The sequence below is a fragment of the Staurois parvus genome, unplaced genomic scaffold (assembly GCF_062004578.1).
Source record: "Staurois parvus isolate SC_StPar_1 unplaced genomic scaffold, SC_StPar_1.0 ptg002020l, whole genome shotgun sequence".
NCBI lineage: Eukaryota > Metazoa > Chordata > Amphibia > Anura > Ranidae > Staurois > Staurois parvus.
In genome coordinates this window covers 100413-117036 of record NW_028319816.1, presented here as the reverse complement: position 1 = coordinate 117036, position 16624 = coordinate 100413, and the positions used below count along the sequence as shown (strand labels likewise).

General features: G+C 50.1%; 1 protein-coding gene across 2 annotated transcripts in view; it reads right to left on the bottom strand.

Moving 5' to 3' along the window:
• Positions 1-3846: 3846 nt before the first annotated feature.
• The window catches only part of LOC149433021 (acid-sensing ion channel 1C-like), a 49637-nt gene continuing 36859 nt past the window's right edge, over positions 3847-16624 (bottom strand). Inside the window, exons 4-11 of one of the 2 annotated variants that reach the window (XM_089664743.1) lie at positions 13339-13489; positions 13187-13252; positions 10408-10561; positions 9383-9474; positions 8664-8743; positions 8507-8578; positions 5488-5540; positions 3871-4056 (exon numbers count right to left, since the gene is read on the bottom strand). In XM_089664743.1, the coding sequence (XP_089520869.1) occupies positions 3978-4056; positions 5488-5540; positions 8507-8578; positions 8664-8743; positions 9383-9474; positions 10408-10561; positions 13187-13252; positions 13339-13489 (747 nt within the window). In that variant the 3' untranslated portion in view covers positions 3871-3977. Of the gene's footprint in view, positions 4057-5487; positions 5541-8506; positions 8579-8663; positions 8744-9382; positions 9475-10407; positions 10562-13186; positions 13253-13338; positions 13490-16624 lie in introns of both variants that reach the window. The other variant, XM_089664744.1, reaches the window with a different exon arrangement.

Sequence of the window (16624 nt, the reverse complement as noted above, 5' to 3'; positions counted from 1 at the left end):
ACTACTAGTACACTCCCTGATTATCTCACGCCTGGACTACTGCAACTCCCTCCTCACCGGCCTACCCCAGTGCAGGCTCTCCCCGCTTCAGACCATCCTGAACTCAGCGGCCAGACTCATCCACCTCACCAGCCGCTCCACCTCTGCCACCCCCCTCTGCCTCTCCCTCCACTGGCTCCCCATTGCCCAACGCATTAAATTCAAATTGCTCACCCTGACCTATAAGGCCATCCACAACACTGCCCCTAACTACCTCACCGATCTGATTCCCAAGTACCACCCTACCCGTACCCTTCGCTCTTCACAGGACCTTCTTCTATCTTGCTCCCTGGTCTCCTCCTCCCACGCACGACTGCAAGACTTCTCCAGGTCCTCCCCCATCCTCTGGAACTCACTACCCCAATCCATCAGACTGTCACCGTCCCTCCTCACCTTCAGGCGCTCCCTGAAAACCCACCTCTTCAGGGAAGCCTACCCCACCCTCACCTAACAGCCGCTGCCCTTCCCTCCTCCTACCACTCCATCCCCCACAGCCGTTTCCTCCTGTGCCTCTACCCCCCCCCTCCTAGATTGTAAGCTCGAAAGAGTAGGGCCCTCTAACCCCTTGTGTACTGTTTGATGTTACTGTTCTGTTTCATGTATTGTCCCCCCCTATTGTACAGCGCTGAGCAAACCCTTTGGCGCTATATAAACTCGATAAATAAATAAATAAATAAATAAATAAATACAGTAAGAATTTAATTCTCCTAGATGGCTTGGAGGGGACATCAGAGCAGACATTGGAGGGGACATCAGAGCAGACATTGGAGGGGACATCAGAGCAGACATTGGAGGGGACATCGGAATGTGCATCAGAGGGGAGACATTGGGGAGAACATTGGAGAAAACATCAGAGAGACATTGGAGGGGACATCAGAGCAGACATTGGAGGGGACATCAGAGCAGACATTGGAGGGGACATCGGAATGTGCATCAGAGGGGAGACATTGGGGAGAACATTGGAGAAAACATCAGAGAGACATTGGAGGGGACATCAGAGCAGACATTGGAGGGGACATCAGAGCAGACATTGGAGGGGATATCAGAGCAGACATTGGAGGGGACATCGGAATGTGCATCAGAGGGGAGACATTGGGGAGAACATTGGAGAAAACATCAGAGGGAGGCATCATAGAGGAAGTCAGGGGGATATGGGGTGGGCACATCCAAAAGAACATCAGAGGGAATATTGGAGAGTATATCAGAAAGGGGACGTCGGAGAGGAAATTGGAGGAGACATCACAGAGTACATCAGAGGTAATATTGGAGGGGACTTCAGACGACATCAGACGGAACATTGGAGAGTACATCAGAGAGGACATGGCAGGGAACATCAGAGAGGAGATCAGAGTGGGCTTTGGAGGGGAGATCAGAGGACATCAGAAGGAACATCCAAGGGGAGTTCGGAGAGGACATCAGATATAATCGGAGAGAACATCCAATGGGACTTCAGAGAGTACTGTACATTGTAGCATGCATCAGTGGGGAGAACATTAGAGAAAACATGAGAGGGGGGCATCAGAGAGGCTATCAGAGGGGGGGGGACATAGGTGGGAACATTGAAAAGAACATCAGAGGCAAGATTAGAGAGTATATCAGAGAAAGGACATCGAAGAGGAAATCTGAGGAGACATCAGAGGGGACGTCAGAGAGGACAATGGAGGGAACATCGGAGAGTACATCAGAGGTAACATTGTAAGGGACTTCAGAGAGGACATCAGAGGGAACATCAGAGAGTATGTCAGAGAGGACATCGGAGGGAACATCCAAGGGGACTTTGTAGAAGACATCAGAGGATACATCGGAGGGAACTTTAGAGGGGACTTCAGAGATCAGAGGGGACTTTGGAAGGGAGATCAGATGAGACATCAGAGGGAACATCAAAGGGGAGTTAAGAGAGGGTAGCAGAGGGAAAATTTAAGGAATATCCAAAGGGACGTTGTAGAGGACATCAGAGGATACATCGGAGGGAACTTTGGAGAGGAGATCACAGGGGACTTCAGAGAGCACATTGAAGGGAACATCAGATAGTACTTCAGAGGGAACATAAGAGGGGAATTCAGAGAGGAGATCAGAAGGGACTTTGGAGGGGAGATCAGCGAGGACATCAGAGGGAACATCCAAGGGGATTTTGGAGAGGACATTGGAGGGAAAATTGGAGGGAACATCCAAGGGGACTTCAGAGTGTGCATTAGAGGGGAGACCATTAGGGAGAACATTGGAGAAAACATCAGAGGGGGGCATCAGGGAGGATATCAGAGGGGGGGGGACATAGGTGGGAACATTGAAAAGAATATCAGAGGTAATATTGGAGAGTGTATCAGAGAGGGGACATTAGAGAGGAAATTGAAGGAGACATCAGAGGGGACTTTAAAGAGAACATCAGAGAGGACAATGGAGGGAACAGAGGAGAGTAAAATAGAGGTGACATTGGAGGGAACATCGCAGAGTACATCAGAGGAGATTTCCGAGGAGACTCTGGAAGAAACATCCAAGGGGACATCAGAGGATACATTGGAGAGAACATCAGAGGGGATTTCGGAGAGGACATCAGAGGGGATTTCGGAGAGGACATCGAAGGGAACCTCAGAGAGGACATCAAAGGAAACACTGAAGAGCACACTGGAAAGGACATCAGAGGGAACATCGCAAAGTACATCAGAGGGGATTTCCGAGGAGACACTGGAGGGAACATCCAAGGGGACTTTGTAGAGGACATCAGAGTGGATTTCAGAGAGGACATCGGAGGGATTTCGGAGAGGACATGGGAGGGAACCTCAGAGAGGACATCAAAGGAAACACTGAAGAGCACACTGGAAAGGACATCAGAGGGGACATCAAAGAGAACATCAGAGGGGGCAATGGAGGGAACATTGCAGAGTATATCAGAGGAGATTTCTGAGGAGACACTGGAGGGAACATCCAAGGGGACTTTGTAGAGGACATCAGAGGGGATTTCAAATAGGACATCGGAGGGAACCTCGGAGAGGACATCAAAGGAAACACTGGAGAGCACACTGGAAAGGACATCAGAGGGGACATCAAAGAGAATGTTGTAGGAAACACTGGAGTGCACATCTGAGAGAACATGGGAGGGGGGCGCTGTTCTCCTGGCACAGATGGGAGAATGTTCTTCTACCCCAGGCCTGTAGACTGCTCTCAGGAAGAACTCAACGGTGTGAGGCAGATGGTACCTCAGTGATCTCATCAGTTCCTTACAGCGATTGGCTGAGTGTTGGAGAATGTTCACGCCCATCTCTGTGTGTTTAAGTTTAATCTGCTTTTATTTTTCTTTCCCTGGTTCCCCCCTACCCTCTCATCAACATTATAATAAAAAACATTTTTAAATAAAGCTTTTCCATTTTCATTATATACCTTATTTTATATTCATTGATGTCATCACTGGGTCCCTGCGTTTCTCTATGCAATGCAGGTAGATCATGGCTGGTGGGAGGGGCTGGCTGGGTACTGTACATAGCTTCCTGAAAACATGACAGCATCCTGCCTCAGTACTCCTCTCAGGAGCCATCAGTCCTGATGCAAGCAGTGGGAGGGGTTATGCAAATATCAAAATGTCTTGATGGGTGGAGTCAGGCTGGAGGAGTGGGCAGTCCCAGGCAGGCTACATTTGCATGCACCCAGGATAACGCCCACATGTGAGAGTGCACCACCATGAATGGAAGAACTGAACCATGTTGGAGGATTGAAGGGTTTTGAACGTTTTGGTTTCTCGGGTGGCTATGAAACGAGAGATTCGTGTGGAATGATTGGCTTAGAATTTATTATAATAAAGAACAATGCAGAACAGGATGCGCTAAGCCCTCCCCCCCCCCCAGCCCTGTAGATGTTCCGGAAGTTTCCTCGGCACCCAATCAGAAGAGATCAGATATATATGGAGGCGGGTCGTAGGTGTCAGCAGGCAAACTCCTTGATGGACCCTACAGGCGGGTGACGAGGTAAGAGGTGCGGTGAGCATCGAGTGCAGTATGGGCTGCCCCGCAGTGTATAGCGTGGATCCTACAGAGAGAAACAAGAGAAGGTGAGACTGGAAGGGTGGAGAGGTGAAGGAAGGGGGGGGGGGGGGGGAGAGAAGGGGATGAGGGGGTAAAGGTGAGCACAGAAGGACATCCCAACACCCTAATCTGTTTCCCCCAATCACCATCTTCTAGGAGAGGTCACGGTCTACCCAGAACCCAGGATCTGCCCTCATCCCATGTATGGGGCCCAAAGGATCAAACTGATTCCTCTGTAATGATCATCAAATGGGAAGCCCAAAGCTAGAGCGGATCTGACTGGAGGGGCAGGACCTCCAGGGTGGATGTCACTGAAGGGCCAGGACCTCCGAGTCGGATCGGACTGGAAGGTCAGGATCTCTAGAATGGATCTGACAGGAGGGTCAGTACATCTGGGGTGGATCTTCTGGCTTGATCGCACAGAACTCAGCACCACATGATAGAGAGTAGGTGAGGAACCTGGCTCATACAGGCTCCTAAAAGGGTCAGTACGTCCGGGGTGGATCTGGCTGGAGGGTCCCTACCTCCAGGGTGGATCTGGCTGGAGGCTCCCTACCTCCAGGGTGGATCTGGCTGGAGGCTCCCTACCTCCAGGGTGGATCTGGCTGGAGGCTCCCTACCTCCAGGGTGGATCTGGCTGGAGGCTCCCTACCTCCAGGGTGGATCTGGCTGGAGGGTCCCTACCTCCAGGGTGGATCTGGCTGGAGGGTCCCTACCTCCAGGGTGGATCTGGCTGGAGGGTCCCTACCTCCAGGGTGGATCTGGCTGGAGGGTCCCTACCTCCAGGGTGGATCTGGCTGGAGGGTCCCTACCTCCAGGGTGGATCTGGCTGGAGGGTCCCTACCTCCAGGGTGGATCTGGCTGGAGGGTCCCTACCTCCAGGGTGGATCTGGCTGGAGGGTCCCTACCTCCAGGGTGGGTCTGATTGGAGGGTCCGTACCTCCAGGGTGGGTCTGGTTGGAGGGTCCGTACCTCCAGGGTGGATCTGGTTGGAGGGTCCGTACCTCCAGGGTGGATCTGGTTGGAGGGTCCGTACCTCCAAGGTGGATCTTCTGGCTCAGTCTTACAATACTCTACACCACGTGATGAAGAGCAGATGAGGAACCTGGATGGCACAGTCACCTAAGTCTTGCCAGGTTCTAACCATAAAGGACCAAGGTAAGTGGTGGGATTCCATGTCTACCCTCTAGTGGCCAGCACTGTAGGTACCATAGAGGTAAGTACATGCTGAGCATAGAGATCCAGGGAATTAGTTCCATTAGAATCCACCACTCAGAAGACCCAGAACCAACACTGACACTGCCAGTCCGGGCCCTAACCCTGGAAGGAGATTTTCATTGGGAGTCGAGGCTGAGACCCCAGTCAGTGAGGAGGATAGTACATGACGGGAACCCTCCACCCATATCCATCACTTCTACACCCCCGCAGTAACTACCTGGGGTTATGAATGTGCCCCAGGGTGGGGCTGGACAAGACATCGGGGCTCCCCTGAAAGACAAAGAGAGGTGAGATGAGAGAGAGGCACCAGGTACCGGGGGGCTATGGACTTCATAACACCCCCAGCACACAACACAAGGATTCCACCCCCAACACACAGGTCCACCTGTTAGGGATCGCTCACGTTGCCAATGTCATACTGAGTTCCTGAGCCGATCTCCTCTTCCCACACAAATGATTGTCTAAGGTGACCTCCAGATATCAGACAAACTCCATATCATCCAGCTCTGTATTCAGCCAATGTTTCGGTTTTGAATGGAGTGTGTTGGGGGTTAGGACCTCTGTCAGGTTTAGATTTCTGTTACCCAACTCTGTTCTAGTGTCACCGAGACAGGAAGTGATGGAAAACCCTCCAATGGGGACACCTGACTAAGAGGGATGTTTCTTCTCACTTCCTGTGATCAGACCAGGACAGGAAGTGAAGGGAGATCTCCTTTAATGGGGCTCTGACAAGGACTCTGGCCATTCCTGAATGTCACACATCTATAGACACCCATACGATGAATCTCCAAGCTGGAGGGAGGGGCATCCTCTGAGCCAATCAGGTCATATTTTCGCTCGTCCAGAGAGAAGATCATCTCGAATGATGAGGACATTCTATTAGTACGGTGCCTGGGGGGAGGCCATATGTTCCTTCTCTATGTTCTCAAAGAGGGGGGAGGTTTAGATCTGGTGTGTTCCTTGATGGACACTTTCCGACGTATCAGCACCCCAATACCACTGACCAGGTGTGGTCACAATATCCACCCTGTCCCGTCCCATGAGGTGCCCAGTCAGAAAACCACCAGCCGAGTCCTTAGACACCAAACATGCCGGTAAAATCTGGGGGAGTTGGTAATGTTGGGGTCTTTTTATGGTGCGCTGGTTCTGGTAGGTGGACTGTGTCAGCAATAAATTCTATGTAGCCTAGACCATCGCTCTCAGGGTTCGAGGATTATGAAAATCCTACCCGAGCCAATGAGGTGATAAGCAGTGCCCTACCCCTCCCATCCATAGTCTGAGCTGGTTGGAGCAATCTGTGGGGTACAACGATGGAGCTCAACATCATATCTGGGGGGGTGTCCCATCAACATGGGGGATGGGCCATGGGTCCAAGTCGTCATTTTTCTGTTATCTTTTATCCTTCACTGTTTGCTGGCTGTAGGTCTCACGGTTTGCCCCTTTCTGGAACCGTTTCTTCGTGCTGCACCCCACCTCGGGGTATTCAATATCAAAATGAATAAGTCAGGTTTTGATTGCTCTAAAGCCATGGTTGTCGTCCTTATTGAGACCAGCCCCTGGGACATCCCTCCAAAACCTTCCATGCCCCAACCGTACAGAATAAAGTCCACACTCAAAAAGTACAAGCATGCAAAATGTATACTGATTGAGAGTCACTGTGGGGGATGGGGGTCCTGGTGGGGGTTAGGGGACTCTGTGGAAGACGTGGTAGGCCTGTAGGGGATGAGGTTTCTGGATGGAGCTTTTTGGAGATGGGGGGACCAGTCAAGAGGCTGGAGACTTTGCAGAGACTGACTGGCAAACTGCTGAGGGCTGGGGCACACTCGGGGACATTTTTGTAGGTACTATGGGGAGCTGGAGGCCCTGCAGTAGGCCAGAGGGCACTGTGGGAGGTTGGAGAGTACTGTGGAGGGTTGAGGGGGACTGCATTACACTATGGGAGGTTGGGGGATGTGCAGCAGGCCAAGGCTCCATGGTTCGGAACTGCTCTGATGAACACATATCTACAGAGGTTCTTCAGTGACTGCTGTGTTGTTCATGGTTGGTATGGAACTTGGAGTTCTTCTGATAATTTGCCAGCATGCTGGTTGAGTTGGATGACGGGAGATGGAATACAATATCTCACGCATTGCCTGTCCCTCTACTCTCTAAGTAACCCCTGTCCATGCTTTGGTGGCAGTATTGCCTGGATTAAGTCACTGAACCTCCTATTATAGGTTAGAGTTCCACATGAGGAGGAACCAGTCATCAAAAAAACTTCTCAGGCCAGGTTTTTTTTTTTTTTTTTTTAAAGAGCCATTTTTGAAAACAGTTGTCCCCTTTCTTGTTTTTCATTTTCTATATTGGAGGAATGCTTGGAGATTGATCGCTGCAGGCTATGAGAGATCAGTACGGCTGACAATATGAGGACCCAGTGCACTGCTAGGGAAGGAGGAGAAGAATGTACCATGGCGTGGAAGCCCAACAGTGGTGCTCCAGCTTACTGCATGGAACCGTGGGACCCTTCTGGTAGGCAAAAGTGCAAAGGGACGGGTTGTCTCTGAAAGCATCCCTGCAGCTTATGGGAACCGATGACCCCAATTTGAGCCTTTAGCTCGTTTTTCGGTTACATCAAGCTGAGAGACCACAGCCTGGAAATGGTCAGACTTCGCTATGATGTGGCATCCGGAGCCGGGCCTACACCCGGGGGAGATCTGGGATGGGGGTTGTCTGCAATTGTAATGAGCATGTTGGAGGCCGTTGTCCAGAGAGGATGAGGTACAGCCCACCAAGCTAATATGGGGTTGTTTTTTCGGGAGGAAATAGGAGGATCATCCTCAGAAATCAACCATTATGACGGGCAATTATTGTGAGAACTCCAAAGTGTAATATTCCGCCCATGCAGACACAAGTAGAGGCTGATAAACACCATAAACACCAACAGCGTGTGAGGAACCTTGCTCCTCACACCTCTCAGCAGACTCCATGGACCACACTATGCAATCCATACAGGATCAGCTGCTTACCAGTCTACATTAAATACCTCCAGTAGAGGAAAGTGAGGTCAGTCATTTAGTTGTCCTGTCTAGAAAAGAGGTTCAGATCACAAGACGGCTGAACAGAACCGTATGAGGGACAGTCTACTATGACATATATATGTATCCTGACATGAGATTTGCACACAGCTGACACTCTAATAATTCATCACCGTCTCTGCCCGTCTCTCTCTTCTCACTACAAACGTCTTGTGTGATTACCAGATTGTCAAGTTCCCTGTTCTGGGACTTCTTCCTCTTCTGGAGATAGCCGAGCGCTTTATCCCGTAACACCTGGGAGAATATACGGATAGATGAGGCAATACGTACCCTAGGTTTGTCCCGGAATGTCGGGTCTTTGTTCTGTCATATTTCTCACCTCATACAGATAATCGAAGATCTCCAGGATGGTGAGGATACTGGCCCCGATGAATAGACCCATCTGACCTCCAATGTCACCTGGCAAACGACAACCACATCATTCTGTGGCCCAAAAAGGACTACACAATTTTGCCCAATGTTTCCTTAGGGGTCCAGCATCTCCCTGAAAGAGTGATGTGTCCCTAGGAGTTCAATGTGTTCCTAGGAGCCTAATATGTCTCTAGGAACCCAATGTGTTCCTATGAGCTTGAGTTGTCCCCGAGGAGCCCAATGTGTGCCTATGAGCTTGAGGTTTCCCCGAGGAGCCCAATGTGTGCCTATGAGCTTGAGGTTTCCCCGAGGTGTCCAATGTCTGCCTATGAGCTTGAGGTTTCCCCGAGGTGTCCAATGTCTGCCTATGAGCTTGAGGTGTCCAATGTCTGCCTATGAGCTTGAGGTGTCCCTGATGAGCCCAATGTGTCCCTGAGAAGCCTGATGTGTGAACCCCCACCCTTCCCAAGTTGTGTCACAAACAAACAATCTCTCCAACTGCACAGTTCCGTCCTATTTCCCAATACAAATGGATTTGGCGTGTTGTATATCGTATACAGGATCCAGGACAGATTCTGAGATGAGATGACATATCTATGCTCTGGGAAGATCACTACCCCACACATACCCAATAGATCACATTTATACAAGGGTTGAAATATTCCTGTTTAAAAGGAGAACTCTTACCCAGCAGTCCAGCCAGCTCATACGCCTTCTTTTGTTCAATCGTTTCAAAGTTCAGAGCTTCAAAGAAAATATCCAAAACGAGAACGTTCTCCCTGAGGACAAGAGGGACAATCTGCTGAACCTACAGACAGCTGTCAGCACCTTGTCAGATTCAACCAACCTCAGTCATCTGTTTGTGGACAGCTGGACGCTCAGACAAGGTCCAACCAACCTCAGTCATCTGTTTGTGGGCAATTGGACGCTCAGACAAGGTCCAACCAATCTCAGGCATCTGTTCATCCCTCACTTGAAACAAATAGTGATTGGTCAAATTGTTCTGATCTGTACAAAGGCCACCCCCCCAATGAGCCCCATATGACTGCCCCACAGACATGAGATTGTTGGCTGAATGGATGGTAAGCCAATTCCCATTAAAAGTAAACGGTTTCATCATGTTAGGTGGAAAACAGAGGCATGCATTTCCAAACACAAAATTCCTCAATATACAGCAGCCGAGATTTTGGGTCGGTAAAAAGTTCACATTAGTTCAGTGGGACCGTGAGTGGTCCTCAAACCCATGCCTGACCCAATCCAAATCTCCTCCCTAATGGACATTTTTGTATATAAGGGAGAGAGTCTGGTGGGACTGGTAGACAGTCCAGTATGTGGGGCATTCTAGGACTGGCACATAGAGAGATGAAGTCATTATTTTAATTGTCCTTCAAGGATTTCCAGGTCCTAATTCTGTCTGTGAATTCCAGTTATTTGGGAAATCCCCAGACAGAGGCCACTTGTGTGATGGCTTTGATGAAGAGCCGTCCCTAATCAAGGCTGGGACATTTCACACAACTGACCATTGTTCTCCCATCTCAGTGAAGAGAGAAGTATCTAACATTATTCATATGGGATTGGAGGAAGATCTACAGCTGACATCCAGATGCACCTCTATGTCTGGGGCCATCTTTGAGTGTACATCTCTTGTATGTCAGAACATTAAGGACCCGTCTGATCCGGTCATAGTCTGAATGAAGTGAAAAGAAACTCACGCAATGTACTGTTCGGTCTTGTTGTATTTTTTTGCCAGATATACGGAGGAGGCTTTACTGGGGATCTTCACCATAGATAACTCCTTACCATAGCGGACCATCTTACACGGAGTCTCACAGGGACACGCAGACTCACCATCTCCCCTATCCTGGTCTGGATGTAAAAAGGAGATATAACTGATCAGTAATCTAGAAAACTCCTCCAACTACCAGAGCCCATCCAAATAATGAAACCTATTGGACTACCAAAATCAGTCAGTCTTCCAAAATGGGTCCAATTACCAAAACCTGTCTACAAAAATAGTCCATCTACCAGAACCCATCCACTTACCAAACCCATCTGGCCATCAACGTCCATCTTCCAAAATCAGTCTATCTACCAAACCCTACCCATCTGTCAAAATTAGTTCCAACTACCAAAACCAATCTGACAATCAAAATCCATCCACAAACATCTGTCTATCTATAGAAACCCACCCAACGTCAAGAATCCATATGGCCACCAAAATCAACTCATCTAGCAAAATCAGTCCGTCTACCAAAACCTGTGCATGCACCAAAACTAGTCCACCTCCCAAGATCCAGTCATCTACCAAAACCAGACTGACTACCAAAACCTGTCCATCTGTCAAAATCATCCAACTACCAAAACCAAATCTGACCACCAAAATCCATCAATCAAAACTCATCCATCCACAAAAATCTGTCCATCTACTAAACTGAGTCCATCTACTAAACTGAGTCCAGTTTAGTGCAGGGACACGGGCACTAGGTCCGGGCCGGCCGCGGCGTTCGAGTTCGCGCATGCGCAGTAGAAGCCGCGGCCGCCCGCTGGGCACCAATGGCAGCGCAGGGCAGTATATTTAAATGGCCCTGAGCTGTCATTCAGTGCCTTCTGGTCTTCCCTGCATCCTGTACCCTGTAAGTTTTTGACCCGGATTGTACCTGACCTTGCTGCTTTCTCCTATTCTGACTCTTGCTTTGCCTGACCTCTCTCCTGAATGCCCCCTATTGGATTTGACCTGCTGTTGCTGACCTGGCGTGTGACCCGACCATTCTATGCCGGCTGCCTTGTACCTTGCCGTCCTCTGTTACCGACCCGGCCCGTCTGACCTTGCTCATCCATCCATCCCTTGCAGTGGGGTCTTCTGACCTCCTCATATCAGACTCTTCCCCGTGGGAGCCCTTGGCGCATACCACTACCACTGACGGACTCACCCAGTAGCCACGACCTGGTCTCGGGGGCTCCAAGTCCATCCCCACCATCAGGGGCCCTGGTGAACAAGCACCCTGGGACTTAGATTCTGTGCACTGGGGACGCCTATTCAGTGGAGTGCTAGTGGTACCGCCAGGCGGTCCCTTACAACTCTGTCCACCTACAAAGTCCCACCCGACAACCAAAACTCTGTCCACCTACAAAGTCCCACCCGACAACCAAAACTCTGTCCACCTACAAAGTCCCACCCGACAACCAAAACTCTGTCCACCTACAAAGTTCCACCTGACAGCCAAAACTCTATCCACCTACAAAAACCCACTCAACCAACAAACCTCGTCTATCCACAAACATATGTTCATTTATCAAAACTCACCCAACTACCAAACCTCATCCATCCACAAAAATCTGTCCATAAACAAACTCATCCATCTAGAAAAAAACTCATCTGACTACCAAATCTTTCTATGTACCACAACCTTTCCATCTATTAAAACTAGTTCATCTACCAAAAAAAAACACAGTCTCAAAAATGTTTTTGGAAATATTAAAAATCCATCTACTATCAAATCCTGCACATCAACACAAAGCCATCTCCCCCGTATTGAGGAGGCAAGTCTGTGGTGACTACAGGCAGGTCTACACCCATGCCACCCAGGAGGACAATGTTTATTGGTCAGGGAGATAAAAGGTCTTCGTGAGGACAGCCAGGTCTACACCCATTCCACCCAGAAGGACAATTTGTATTGGTCAGGGAGATGAAGGTCTTCGTGAGGACAGCCAGGTCTACACCCATTCCACCCAGAAGGACAATTTGTATTGGTCAGGGAGATGAAGGTCTTCATGAGGATAGCCAGGTCTATACCCATGCCACCCAGAAGGACAATTTGTATTAGTCAGGGAGATGAAGGTCTTCGTGAAGATAGCCATGTCTACACCCATTCCACCCAGAAGGACAATTTGTATTAGTCAGGGAGATGAAGGTCTTCGTGAAGATAGCCAGGTCTACAAACATGCCACCCAGAAGGACAAATTTGTATTGGTCAGGGAGATGAAGGTCTTCGTGAGGACAGCCAGGTCTACACCCATGCCACCCAGAAGGACAATTTGTATTAGTCAGGGAGATGAAGGTCTTCGTGAGGACAGCCATGTCTACACCCATTCCACCCAGAAGGACAATTTGTATTGGTCAGGGAGATGAAGGTCTTCATGAGGATAGTCAGGTCTACACCCATGCCACCCAGAAGGACAATTTGTATTAGTCAGGGAGATGAAGGTCTTCGTGAAGATAGCCAGGTCTACAAACATGCCACCCAGAAGGACAAATTTGTATTGGTCAGGGAGATGAAGGTCTTTGTGAGGACATCCAGGTCTACACCCATGCCACCCAGAAGGACAATTTGTTAGTCAGGGAGATGAAGGTCTTTGTGAGGACATCCAGGTCTACAAACATGCCACCCAGAAGGACAATATTTATTGATCAGGGAGATGAAGTTCTTCCTCCATTCTCAGGGAATAATGATGGCCTTCGTCTTTCTTCCTCAGGGTGATGGCGGTACCCACCTATTTCCTGTAGATATTGGTTAGCACAATACAAGTACTGCTCGGGGTCGCAGACCGTCTCGTTTCCTGCAGAGAAGGAAAGATGTCAGGAATCAGAGGGAAACGCTTCCCTGGTCACCCCAATACGCCCCAGACAACACCCATCCTCTCACCTGGCATGTGAACCATGCGGCATTTGCACTTTTCCAGGATGTAGCGGGTCTCGCAGTCGATGCGGCAGGCCGTTATGCTATAGCTGGGGAAGTAGGGCGACTTGAACGGCGTGTTCTTACAGTCCCCCCATGGAGGAGGCAGATACGTCAGCTGAGGCACAATCAGGCCAAAGAGAGAGTCATTACTTTCATAGAGCAGCAGCAAATCCAATCGGATTCATTTCAGGTAGACATGTGACAATAACTGGACCAATGGAATCAGGGGCTGGATCTGATGAGTATATAAAGTGGTGGGGTGCCTTCTCCTGGAAGGAGGGAAGTCGGTGGTGTCAGTATGGTGTGTACAGGCCGGGGTCAGGTCCTAGGCTGCTACCTCTCAGATTACCACAAGGACCAAATCGCTCAACAGACGGTCAAATCTCGGAAACGTGGAAAGGAACGCTTAGTACAAATGTTAGTCTCACCCAGGAATCCTTCATTGGTTACCACCATCAGATCCAACCAACGCCTTTCAGGGTATAGGGCCCTTCCTTCTTCGGGGTTCACATGCAAAAACAACACGTGGAAATAAATGTAAACTTCAATAAAAGGGCAAAAAAAAAAAAATTAAAAATGTACAGTGCCTTAAAAAAGGTCCCCCCCCCCAAAATGTCCCCCATGTTGTCATGTGACCACCAGAACCGTCAATGTATTTATCGGGATTGGATGTGATGGACCGACACAAAGTGGCACATAATAGTGAAGTGGAAGGAAAATGAGAAATGGTTTCCAACATTTGTGACCAATAAATCTGTGAGAAGTGTGGTGGGATTTGTATTCGGCCCCCTTTACTCTGATAACTACAATCTAGTGGAACCGAGTGCCTTCAGAAGTCCCCTCATTAGTACATAGAGCCCCCCTGTGTGTCATGTGATCTCAGGATAAATCCAGCTGTTCTGTGAAGCCCTCAGAGGTTTGTTAGAGAACATTAGTGACCAATCAGCATCATGAAGGCCAAGGAACACACCAGACAGGTCAGGGATAAAGTTGTGGAGAAGTATAAAGCAGGGTTAGGTTATAAAGCAATCTCCCGAGCTTTGCCCATCTCACGGAGCGCTGTGTTCAATCCATCATCCGAACATGGGAGGAGTACGGCACAACTGCCAACCTACCAAGACATGGTCGTCCACCTAAACTGACCGGCCCGGCAAGGAGGACATTCATCAGAGAAGCAGCCAAGAGGCTCATGGGAACTGGAGGAGCTGCAGAGATCACAGCTCAGGGGGGAATCTGTCCTCAGGAGGACTATTAGTCGTCCACAAATCTGCCTTTATGGAAGAGTGACAAGAAGAAGCCATTGTTGGAAGAAAGCCAGAAGAAGTCCCGTCTGCAGGTTGTGAGAAGCCATGTGGGGGGAGGGGGACAGCAAACGTGGAAGAAGGGGCTCTGGTCAGAGGAGACCAACACTGAACATCATACAATCTATGGAGGTCAGGAGATCTGATTCGGGAAGCAGTAAACGGTATCTGGCCTCAGTACACAATCCCGTGTCAGCCGTCTATGGATCCCCTTGGATCGGATCTGGTACACAATCCCGTGTCAGCCGTCTATGGATCCCCTTGGATCGGATCTGGTACACAATCCCGTGTCAGCCGTCTATGGATCCCCTTGGATCGGATCTGGTACACAATCCCGTGTCAGCCGTCTATGGATCCCCTTGGATCGGATCTGGTACACAATCCCGTGTCAGCCGTCTATGGATCCCCTTGGATCGGATCTCGTACACAATCCCGTGTCAGCCGTCTATGGATCCCCTTGGATCGGATCTCGTACACAATCCCGTGTCAGCCGTCTATGGATCCCCTTGGATCGGATCTGGTACACAATCCCGTGTCAGCCGTCTATGGATCCCCTTGGATCGGATCTGGTACACAATCCCGTGTCAGCCGTCTATGGATCCCCTTGGATCGGATCTGGTACACAATCCCGTGTCAGCCGTCTATGGATCCCCTTGGATCGGATCTCGTACACAATCCCGTGTCAGCCGTCTATGGATCCCCTTGGATCGGATCTGGTACACAATCCCGTGTCAGCCGTCTATGGATCCCCTTGCTTCGGATCTGGTACACAATCCCGTGTCAGCCGTCTATGGATCCCCTTGGATCGGATCTCGTACACAATCCCGTGTCAGCCGTCTATGGATTCCCTTGGATCGGATCTGGTACACAATCCCATGTCAGCCGTCTATGGATCCCCTTGGATCGGATCTCGTACACAATCCCGTGTCAGCCGTCTATGGATCCCCTTGGATCGGATCTGGTACACAATCCCGTGTCAGCCGTCTATGGATCCCCTTGGATCGGATCTGGTACACAATCCCGTGTCAGCCGTCTATGGATCCCCTTGGATCGGATCTCGTACACAATCCCGTGTCAGCCGTCTATGGATCCCCTTGGATCGGATCTGGTACACAATCCCGTGTCAGCCGTCTATGGATCCCCTTGGATCGGATCTCGTACACAATCCCGTGTCAGCCGTCTATGGATTCCCTTGGATCGGATCTCGTACACAATCCCGTGTCAGCAGTCTATGGATTCCCTTGGATCGGATCTGGTACACAATCCCGTGTCAGCCGTCTATGGATCCCCTTGGATCGAATCTCGTACACAATCCCGTGTCAGCCGTCTATGGATCCCCTTGGATCGGATCTGGTACACAATCCCGTGTCAGCCATCTATGGATCCCCTTGGATCGAATCTCGTACACAATCCCGTGTCAGCTGTCTATGGATCCCCTTGGATCGGATCTTGTACACAATCCCGTGTCAGCCGTCTATGGATCCCCTTGGATCGGATCTCGTACACAAAGTTACTTCTTCCATCGGATCCATTTCATCTCCCGGAGTTCATTATTTTGGGGTGAATTGAGATTATGTGTTACATTTATTTTGATTGTTTCTTGGGACATCAGACCTGATGAAGGGGAGTCCTGACCCCAGAAACGTGTCGGCTGTATCCGAGGCTTTAACCAATTTGTACTTTAAGAGGCTGAAGTGAGACGAACATTTGTACGAGGAGCTCCTGACTACATCACCGAGGCCTGGGAGAGGACGATGCGCAACAACACATCCTCCATCCGGCGGTATGAAGTCTAATTATGGAGGACGTGCCGGCCGAGGGGGATCGGGGAGGGCGTGCCGGCCGAGGGGGATCGGGGAGGGCGTGCCGGGCCGAGGGGGATCGGGGAGGGCGTGCCGGGCCGAGGGGGATCGGGGAGGGCGTGCCGGGCCGAGGGGGATCGGGGAGGG